The 11,621-nt window shown below is 42.9% G+C and overlaps 1 protein-coding gene across 1 annotated transcript; it reads left to right on the forward strand.

The window, feature by feature from the left end:
- Nucleotides 1-1,497: 1,497 nt before the first annotated feature.
- Nucleotides 1,498-6,864, forward strand: LOC131433927 (uncharacterized). Its single transcript, XM_058600546.1, has one exon. The coding sequence runs from the start codon at nucleotides 1,498-1,500 to the stop codon at nucleotides 6,862-6,864; it is 5,367 nt and encodes a 1,788-aa protein (XP_058456529.1).
- Nucleotides 6,865-11,621: the final 4,757 nt, after the last annotated feature.

Below are 11,621 nucleotides of genomic sequence, written 5' to 3' on the forward strand. Positions count from 1 at the left end.
CTCATTTAGGCTTCAAGAACCTGCATCTGTTTATATAGCAGAGCTAGCAGCAGTTCATTATAGTTTGAGTGTAATCGTCACATTAATTCCAAACCATTATTTCCTCTTCACAGATAGTCTGAGTGCAATTGAAGCCATTCGCTCAAACATGACTGGCAAGACTGAACCGTTTTTCCTGGGCAAAATAAAACAGTGCCTGAACGACATATTGAACAATAATTATCTGTTGCGTCGCACTAGTTTTACTGGCGACACTGTTTACCAACACTGCCTTCTGCAGATAGTTGGTGCTACCGTTCATAGAATTATGTCAGTTTCTCAGGCCCTTCTGGCAACTCAGTTTTTTCATTTTATCTTCTCGCTCTGTTCACAATCATCAGACCAGTCAGTCTCAAATAAACCTGCATTAGAATCGGACCGTTTTTGATCTATCATAAAGTCCGAAGTGTATCGAACAGCAGAAGTGAAATACACTAGCAATAGTCAGTGAATAAAGTGACTCAAACGTTAAAATAGTGTAGTTTTTTTATTGGCAAGAGTCCGCCAAGGTTCATCCAGTTGTGAGTTTTATCAGTGCAGCTGTTTGTTTGTGGCTGTTCGTCTTCTGCTCCTTTGGCTGCTTTGGTGACCGCTGTGGCTGTTTGCAGAACCCGTTAGTTGCATTGCTGTTCGCTACCGGTGTACTGCAGTGCGAATGCAAGTAAGGTCGACCGACAAATAGCTGCCGTCGCTTCGCTGAAATATCCTGGTGAGGATTTAATTAAACACAACGTAGGGTCCCGGCTAGCGCCAACATATTTTGGTGCCGTGACCAGGATTGATTCGGACCGCGTCATTCTGCTGCAGCCATTTTGCAATTCGGAGCCAGGCGTTGGATGGAATTTCGGATCTTTGCTGCTTTATATGTACAAGGCCTAAATGATTGGGCATAAGGTAACGACCTGTCCAGTACATTTCGTGGGTATCGCAGGTGCCTTTTAGATATTTTTTCCTTTGTTGCATGTACGTTACACGTTCCTGTAATTGTTCGTATGAACAATTGTTGCCATTATTCGCGGAGTTTGCATTGTGTTGGCCACCAAGCGCCATTATTCCTTTGTAATTAGGTTACAATCGCTCCATTGTTCACTGTGGCGTCCCTAGCCGTGGTGAATACCATTAGCCGCGCGCCATTTTGTACGCTACTGCTGCTGTGGTTCCGGCCGATTACTGGAAATCTGTTCTGCGGTTCATCGGTTCACTGCACATAACCGGATTTTGTTGCTGAAATTTTTACTGGATTTCGGAAGCCGTCCCGGGCTTTGAAATCTCAACTTTGTACGGACTGTACTAATTCAAGTTCCTGTTGGCTGAAATATTATACAAGGCACATTTTGCCTTGAAAAAGGTGAGCCTCTTTCCAAGTTTTTACCACCCTCCTGTGGGTCTACTGTGGTCTTTTGTTCTGCAGGTAACTTTGTATAAATTGGACCACGTTTCGCGTTACCAGCATACAAAATGGCAGACGACCAACAAAGGAACCAGTTACTTTCGCGAAGAGATACGCTGCTCACTTCTCTGGGTCGGGCAGAGGTTTTTGCCGAAGAGTACGTTGCTGCGAGGGACGAATCGCAGGTACCTTTGAGGCTGGAGTACATCACCAGCGTTTGGAACAATTTGGAGTCAGTTCAAGCGCAACTGGAGGACAACGAAACAGATCAAGAGGGTAAGGCGGAGCATGCTGCTGTGCGCGCTAATTTTGAGCCACGGCTTTTTCAAATAAAGGCATCTTTACTTTCTATGCTGACTCCTCTTCCTAACGATCGTAGCCCTCAACCCCCGCGTGTTTCCTCCACTCTCTCCGGCATCAAACTGCCAACAATTTCGTTGCCTGAATTCGATGGCGACTACATGCAATGGCTTCCGTTTCACGATACCTTTTTGGCGTTGATTCATTCCAACTCTGATGTTCCGGATATTCAGAAGTTTCACTATTTAAAGGCAGCTGTCAAGGGGGAAGCTGCTCAGTTGATAGAATCGATTGGCATTAGCTCCGCAAATTATTTATTGGCTTGGCAAACGTTGGAAAGCAGGTATTCCAACGATTATTTACTGAAAAAGCGTCACCTACAGGCACTATTCGATGTTCCGAAGATGAAGAACGAGTCCGCTGCGGCACTTCACGGGTTGGTGGACGAATTTGAACGCCATACCAAAACTCTTCGACAACTGGGAGAACCAACCGAGCACTGGAGCACGATTTTGGAGCATCTTCTTTGTACCCGCTTGCACGACGATACAGTGAAGGCATGGGAGGATCATGCGTCGACCGTCAGCAATCCGGATTACAATTGTCTCATCGATTTTCTTCAGCGCAGAACACGAGTTTTGGAATCCATCTCAGTGAATCATCGAACACCCGATACGCAGTCTACTGCCGCTTTATCAGCTCAGCCGTCGAAGAGATCGTTTCATTCCCAGATCCGTCTTTCGTCTTGTGCCTCTACAGCTAATTCAGCAGTGACGGATTCTCTTGAGAAGTGCATCCTATGCAACCAGTATCATTTGTTGATGCGATGTCCGCGCTTCAACCGACTTTCATTGAGCGAACGCCAGCAGTTAGTTAATTCCAAACGTTTGTGTCGCAATTGTATGAAGTGTGATCATATTGTCCGTCATTGCCAGTCGAGCTTTAATTGTCGAAAGTGTAATCGTCGTCATCACACACTTCTGCACCCTGAGCATCCCAACGGATCAAGCCAAGTCAGTCATGAAAGTGAGCCTACCGTTCCAGCTAGTCCAGTTTTCAATTTTTCGCAGTCTAATGGATCTTCTACAGCTGAATCTTTTAAGCAATCCACTGTTACCGCCACCGAGAGTCCCAGAGTTGAAGTCAGTAGTGCAGTTCATCAACCACGTGAAAGCGTTTTTCTTCTCACAGTGATCGTGAAGGTTATCGACGTCTTTGGTGTAGAGCATCTTGCACGGGCACTTCTTGATAGTGCATCTCAACCGAACCTTATAACCGATCGTATGGCACGAATTTTACGTCTTCAAAGGCAAAAGGTGAATGTAACTGTTCAGGGTGCCGGCAAACTTTCCAAGCCTGTGTGTGAATCCGTCTTCGCTCAAGTTCAGTCTAGAAAAGGAGATTTCTCATGCAATGTAAACTTTCTGGTAATGGATAAAGTTACGGCGAACCTTCCATCACAAAATATTTCGATTGCAGAGTGGTGTATTCCGAAGGATTTGTTTCTCGCAGATCCATCCTTCAATGAAAGTCAACCAATTGACATGGTTTTAGGTGCAAAGCATTTTTATTCGTTCTTCCCGAGTGCTGCTCGTCTGCAGCTAGACAAAAATCTCCCTCTGCTCATTGATAGCGTTTTCGGTTGGATAATAGTCGGATCAGCAAGCCAAGTTTCTCCTACACAAACCCCCGTGTCAACAGCAAACGGCATGGTCATTTCGATGTTATCGTTAGAAGACAGTTTGGAGCGTTTCTGGAAAACTGAAGAGCTGACAACGAAAGACAACTACTCTAGCGAGGAAAGACACTGTGAATCCTGTTACCAGTCAACTGTTTCTCGAAATTCCGAAGGACGCTATATCGTTCGATATCCCAGAAAGCCAGACTTCAACGTGATGCTGGGTGAGTCGAAGAGCTCTGCGCTACGACGGTTCGAATTACTTGAAAGACGTTTGAAACGAAATTCAAATCTCAAAGATGAATACCACCAGTTTATGCGAGAATATCTCTCCCTCGGCCATATGCGATTGGTTGAAGCGGACGACGAAAACAATTCCCAAACTTACTACCTGCCGCACCACCCCGTTTTCAAGGAAGCAAGTACCACAACCAAAATTCGAGTCGTGTTTGACGGATCAGCGAAAACTTCTTCCGGCTTCTCTTTGAACGAAGCTCTCTGTGTCGGTCCCGTGGTGCAGGACGATCTATTGACCATCATTTTGCGCTTCCGAACCTATCCGATTGCGCTCGTCGGTGATATCGCTAAAATGTACCGGCAAGTACTTATTCACCCAGACGATTCTGCTCTTCAACGTATCCTTTGGCGTTTTTCTGATCAAACACCAGTCCAGACATATGAACTACTCACTGTTACGTATGGTCTCGGTCCGTCTTCATACCTAGCAACTCGTACACTTCAGCAACTGACCGAAGACGAAGGGATTTCTTACGCGTTGGCAGGAGCTGCTATTAAAAAATGTTTTTACGTAGACGACTTCATAGGTGGAGCTCAAACCATCGAAGAAACAATCCGTCTACGCACCGAACTGAGCGACTTGTTGCACAAAGGAGGATTTACACTACGAAAATGGACTTCTAATCAGCTCGAAGTTTTGCAAGGTCTTCCCAATGATGAGATTGGTACTCAATCTGCTTTACATTTCAGCCCTAACGAGACAATTAAAGCCCTTGGTATTAGCTGGGAGCCTGAAGCCGATCACCTTCGTTTCGACTCTCAAATTCGATGTAGTAATGAACCGCCAACCAAGCGCACTATTCTTTCGGATATAGCAAAACTATTTGACCCTTTAGGACTAATTGCCCCCGTTGTAGTTCGAGCAAAGATACTGATGCAAGAGTTGTGGCTGCTATCGTGCGGATGGGACGATCCTGTTCCAGAACCTATTAAAACCAAATGGGAGAAGTATTACCACGAATTGGCGAATATCTCCGAGCATCGAGTAGACAGATACGCGTTTCTACCTGACTCTGTTGTACAACTGCACACATTCGCAGATGCATCCATATCTGCATACGGTGCCTGCACATACGTCCGCTGTGAAAGTAAAGGGAAAGTAAAAATACGACTACTGGCTTCGAAGACACGCGTCGCTCCGCTGAAACGAATAAGTATTCCTCGTTTGGAGTTGTGTGCGGCAGTACTAGCAGCCCATCTACATGCTCACATAAAGAAAGCTATCGATGTAAACGTTTCAGAATCATATTTTTGGTCTGACTCATCTGTCACTCTGCACTGGCTACGATCACCACCGAATGTTTGGCCTACCTATGTGGCTAACAGAGTATCTGAAATTCAGCAGTTTACACATGGTTGTCAATGGAAGCATGTTCCCGGATGTGAAAATCCTGCTGACCTGGCTTCACGTGGCATGTCGGTTGACGAGTTTTTGAAAAACGATATTTGGATCAGCGGTCCCAGTTGGTTATCACGTCCACTCCAAGATTGGCCAGAATCAATCCCACCAAGTGTTTCACACGAGGAATTGGAAATCAAAACTACCGTCGCAGTTACTCAAATAACGCCAACAGTACATCCCTGGTTTCTCCGTTGGTCGTCATACGGCCGTCTTCTTCATGTCATTGGGTACTGCATGAGATTCGTTAACAATACCCGAGCTAAAATACGCACGCAGCCGCCCACCTCGCCCGAAGTTATTGTAGGCCGTACACTTACCGTAAATGAGCTTGCCAAGTCCAAAACGTTCCTCATTCGGTTGGCGCAGAATGATGAATTTGTCGCAGAAATCAACCAGTTGGATAAAAATAAATCGGTATCGAAATGTTCCCATATTCGCCAAATGACGCCGTTCTTAGATGCAGAGAGAGTGTTGAGAGTAGGAGGTCGTTTAAACTTCGCACAGCTACCCTATCAAGCAAAGCACCCGGCTTTGATTCCAACAAACCATCCGTTCACACGACTGATAGTTGAGGATTTCCATCGCAAATTACTACACGGCGGCGGACGTCTGCTATTAACAGCAATCCGAGAAGAATTCTGGCCACTCAACGGTCGAAGACTAGTCCGCAACGTAGTCAGAAATTGTTTCCGTTGTACTCGCCTCAATCCGGTACCTGCGCAGCAACAAATAGGCCAACTGCCTGTATCGAGAGTCATTCCCAGTCGTCCCTTCAGTGTTACAGGTGTTGATTATGCCGGTCCACTCTATCTTCGTCCTATTCACAAACGTGCCGCTCCCGCCAAGGCCTACCTGTGCGTATTCGTGTGTTTTTCGACCAAAGCAGTTCACTTAGAGCTAGTGAGCGATTTGTCTACTCAGGCCTTTTTATGTTCATTGCGAAGATTCATCGCGCGACGCGGTCGACCCGCACACATTCATTCCGATAATGGGAAAAATTTTGAAGGGGCTAAAAACGATCTTACCGAACTGTTTACGATGCTTAAAGACGGTTTTCAGCAGGACGAAATCGCAGCCTTTTGCACAGAAAAAGGCATAACCTGGCATTTAACACCGCCGAAAGCACCGCACTTTGGTGGCCTTTGGGAAGCAGCCGTTAAAGTTGCCAAAAAACATTTGTTCCGTCAACTAGGTTCGAGTCGTTTATCTTTTGAGGAAATGTGCACCATTCTTACTCAAATCGAAGCAATAATGAATTCTCGACCGTTGCTTCCAATGACAGAAGACCCCAATGACTTAGCTGCCCTAACTCCTGCGCACTTCCTGATTGGATCATCGATGTATGCCCTGCCCGACCCAGACCTTCAGAACGCACCTGTCAATAGACTCGACCACTACCAGAAACTGCAACTGCATGTGCAGAAATTTTGGACCCACTGGCGGAAGGAATATCTCCAAGAACTGCAGAAAGATACACGAGGATGGATACGAAACAACGAAATTGTTCCCGGTAAAATGGTCATCATCGTAGACGAACTACATCCACCAATCCGTTGGCCACTTGCTCGAATCGAAGCGGTATTACCTGGAAAGGATAAGCTAACACGAGTTGTTTCGCTTCGCACTGTACGAGGTATCATCAATCGGCCCATCAGTAAAATATGCTTGCTGCCCAGTGCATCGGTGGCTCCCGAAGTAGAATCTACTAGCAACAATCTCCAGCCAGTTCAAAGGATTTCGGATACCTCATTAGATTAAGCTGAAATTTTTAATGTGTTAGCCTGTAAGAATTGAAAGTGTATTGTATCATATCTGTAAGTTCAATGTTTGTGAATTATGTGTATATTTAATGTTGAACATAGTCGTTCAAGGCGGCGAGTATGTTGCGTCGCACTAGTTTTACTGGCGACACTGTTTACCAACACTGCCTTCTGCAGATAGTTGGTGCTACCGTTCATAGAATTATGTCAGTTTCTCAGGCCCTTCTGGCAACTCAGTTTTTTCATTTTATCTTCTCGCTCTGTTCACAATCATCAGACCAGTCAGTCTCAAATAAACCTGCATTAGAATCGGACCGTTTTTGATCTATCATAAAGTCCGAAGTGTATCGAACAGCAGAAGTGAAATACACTAGCAATAGTCAGTGAATAAAGTGACTCAAACGTTAAAATAGTGTAGTTTTTTTATTGGCAAGAGTCCGCCAAGGTTCATCCAGTTGTGAGTTTTATCAGTGCAGCTGTTTGTTTGTGGCTGTTCGTCTTCTGCTCCTTTGGCTGCTTTGGTGACCGCTGTGGCTGTTTGCAGAACCCGTTAGTTGCATTGCTGTTCGCTACCGGTGTACTGCAGTGCGAATGCAAGTAAGGTCGACCGACAAATAGCTGCCGTCGCTTCGCTGAAATATCCTGGTGAGGATTTAATTAAACACAACGTAGGGTCCCGGCTAGCGCCAACATTATCTAATCACTATAGTCTGGGTCCCGGCTCATTGCTCCATTCCTGGCAATGAAAGAGCCGATATTTTAGCCAAACGTGGTGCTATTGAGGGTGAAATTTATGAGAGACCAATTGCTTTCAACGAATTCTATAGCTCGTCTCGCCAAAGAACACTTGCCAGCTGGCAAGCTTCTTGGGATAAAGATGATCTGGGTCGGTGGATGCACTCAATTATTCCGAAAATATCGACAAAGGCATGGTTCAGGGGACTGGATGTGAGTAGAGATTTCATTCGTGTGATGTCCAGACTCATGTCCAATCACTACACGTTAGATGCACATCTCCTTCGAATTGGGCTCTCCGAGACTAATCATTGTGCTTGTGGCGAAGGTTATCGAGATATTGATCATGTCGTTTGGACATGCGTGGAGTATCGTGATGTCAGATCTCAACTAATAAATTCTTTGCGTACCCAAGGTAGACTATCCAATATCCCAGTTCGAGACATTCTTGCTTGTCGTGACCTTTCATACATGAAACTTATTTATCATTTCATAAAGAAAACTGGAGTTTCAATTTAATAAAGGCCCCTTTCAAGACTTAGTTCTGATCCCAGCTGCGTCCATGAGTTCAACCAATAGCTAAATTAAAATAAAAATAATGTAATGATACAAACAAACTCGAAACAGTTTATGAAATTATTAACAAAATGTCTGAAAATAACAGCTTATTTTATAATTTATAGAAGTTAATCGTTTGGTTCAAATAATATTTCCGAGTAGATTTCATAATTAATGACGAGTTACCTAAGATGATATTTAAGTAATAAGAGAATATGTTTTAATAAATGCAAAACGTTGTGACTATGTTAGAATTAAATTAGGATAAGAATATTATGTAAAAGTGATGCTACGGCGAAGAAAAACTTATGTAAACTGCCTTAAGAAATAAACGTATTTATGAAAAAAAAAAAATAGTGTTCTTTTTGTTAGGCCCGGGACTTTTCAGCCCATGTATTATATTGTGTGAATTGTACAAGGTTTCATTTTTTTTACTTCCAGAACTGTGACGATGCACCAATACTAAAATACGATGAATTCAAATCACACTTATTTCAACACACAAATTGAAAAGACAGGACAGTAGTTGATGTCTTTACAAAAGTTGTTTGCAATCCACTGTAGCATTTTTCTGTAAAACGTCATTAGGGTGCTGAATGTTTGGATTGAAAGTTGTAGGAAATTTTATTTTGAGTAACTTTGCTGAAGGAGTCACCTTTTTAGTCCTTTATTTGATCGAGTTGAATCAATTTTTCGGTGTAGAAGTAGAGTGGCTCTTAAAAAATCACTTGTTTTGTTCTTATTTTGTTTTGTGAGCAGTTTTATGAGGAAAACGTTTTGCGAAGTGTTATTAAGCACAAGTTTGCTCTACTAGTTTTTTAATATGAGCTACCATAAATAGTTATGATTATTTTTTCATCAAAAACTAGTCATCCTTCTAATAATAATAGTTATTTTCGGCTGTAGTTTTCTTGATTATAATTTTTCGTTAAAATAAATATAATAAATGAAATACTTATAGCTTGAAAATAAAGTATGAAATACTTATAGCTTATAGCTTATGACTTTTTACATCGAAGTCTTGGGCTCGTTGAGAGTTGCTGTAGATGCGCCTTGTTGTACATTGGTTGCAGTTGCTGGTTGGTTGGAGGGTAAGTTGTTAACTGCAGCTGGTGTACTTTTTTCTATAGGGGATACTGATGGTTTTGTTGAAGGGGATGCTTCATTGTTGTTGGTGGCTGTCACAGATGTACTGGGGTTGCTTTGGGTTGGTGTGAAGGTTGGTTATCCTTTGGTGTGGTTGTCTCCTTGTCCAGTTTATCACATGGCTTACAGTAGTGAACAGCTTTTTGGCAATATTGACATGTGGCCATCTGATTGTCATAGGTAACAAGGGATTTGCACGAAATTCTTGTATCTTGACCGAAAGTCACATAATAATGTATAGGATTCTTCAAGCGCATGCGTTACAAACGAACGCCATTTAGAACACCGGGGAAAAAATTCTTCCACTTTTCTTTTTCGATAGAGAGAATCTCTCCATATTGGGACATAGTTTTGCGAATATATGAATCGGTGACGCTCGAGGGAAGATCATGCACACGCACTTCTATAGCACTATCTTCCATATATACTGGAATGTTGTACTTAATGTTCTCGTGCTCCATATAGTGCACATTGTTATTGTCTTTTGCGAATTGAATTGCATCCAACTCTTTATTAAACTGGATGTAAACAACATTATTTGCCTTATTGCATTGAAGTAAATGCACACGTTTAATGTCAAGATGCATTCGCTCCTTAAGCATACCTCCAAGTTCTCGTATCGAAGGTCGTATTTTGCACTGCCTGAAGTCAACAAAAATTGTATTCTTTCGTGTCGGCGGTAGCTTTTGTTCGTTTGGTTCACTCATTTCGAGGTCGTTCTATTATTAACTACACAATACTGTACTTGGTTTCTTCCGTCTCGAACGTAAGCGGTTTTGTTATATCGACTGACTTGGATGAGATGTGAAAGCAGCATCTTTTTACTATCAAGAACTTTTGTGAAGACACCAACCAGCAAAAAATTATATTTAATAGAGAAAATATTTTTGTCTCGCTGATTTATCGGCGTATAATAATGGATCCAGCCAAACAGGTATTGGAAGTACGCTTGCGTTCATCTTTTTAGTTATAAATAAGTGTGAGCGGGATTCAGCGGTAGGATATCTTTCTTGTCTGCAGAATCTGGCCCAACTATGGTGAGCTCGTGCACTTTCTCTTTCCGGTCATCCAGTACATTTTTATGTCCTTTTTTACTGTCGTTTATTCTGTCCCGGTTTTTAGTTATAGCTTTTTTGTACTTTCTGTGTAATCACGAAACTCTCAAAGCCTCTATTTCACGGAGTAATCTGCACGATCAACCGCCCCATTTATCATTTTTTTAGTTTTTGTTTCTGATTTCGGGAGCAGCCAGGGCCCCTCGGTTCCACGTCTCTGAGTACGTGCCTCTCACTAGTAACAATACTAGTAAGTTAGTAGTGAGGTGAAAAAACATTTTGCGACTGGTTTGACTAAAGACTCGATTTTTGGAAGCCGTTCCAGTACATTGTGATCAACCGGACTTGACATATTTTTCAATTGTGAACCCTAGTCAACCAAATTTTTCATATGATTAAATTGAACTAATTTAAATCAGTTTCAATATTGTTCCAACAAACTACATATAGGATCTAGAATCGGACTGCTGGTTACTGCTTTTAAGTGTTATGTTTATACTAGTAGAACACATAACCTTGGAAACTTCAAATTCAACAAACATGATAGCTCTTCCAGAAGTTCCTGCCGACTCAATCGCCAACGGGATTGATGGGGCATTAATATCACATGTTCAAACCAACAACGTTTGTCATACTGAAAACTAGCGCACGGATCGGTTTCGTCAATATGCACGCGCATTGTTGGAAACATCTCTTCTTTGCCGGTCATCAATCCTATCACATGGAAGATACGCTCTATGGAATGACATGTGCCAGTGCGTGTTGATATGGCCAACAGCTAGAGTAGACCCCGGTCAGCTCTTCAATTTGCTTGCTCGCAGTGGTGTTTGCTGCAGCAAATCGAACAACAACATAACTCGATGGCACGGTTTTTGCCTAGAAGCCTTTTTACCAGGACTGACCCGGTTAGCTTTGGGTTTACACAAAGTGCCAGCAACTAACGACCAAAAACTAGAACATTGATGTGCGCTTCGTCAAACGGGTTGATGTCAGTGCCACCGTCGCTATCGCTAGCATTTGCTCCTGCTGGCACTAGCTAACATTGTTGAAAAACTAACTTCTCTGCTGCGTTTGTCATATCCGCTGACAAACCGAACGGATGCGGACGAACTAGGGAGATTAAAAAAAAGCTGTCGGAACTAAATTAAAACTTGTTCCTTTAGGCCGGAAAGTTTTGCTGTCAGACACATTGACTGGATGTCGTGTTTTCGGAAATGTGCATGGAAATGAAAACGTGTGTCATTTTGGTTGAATAATTAAA

This window comes from Malaya genurostris, chromosome 3 (assembly GCF_030247185.1).
Source record: "Malaya genurostris strain Urasoe2022 chromosome 3, Malgen_1.1, whole genome shotgun sequence".
NCBI lineage: Eukaryota > Metazoa > Arthropoda > Insecta > Diptera > Culicidae > Malaya > Malaya genurostris.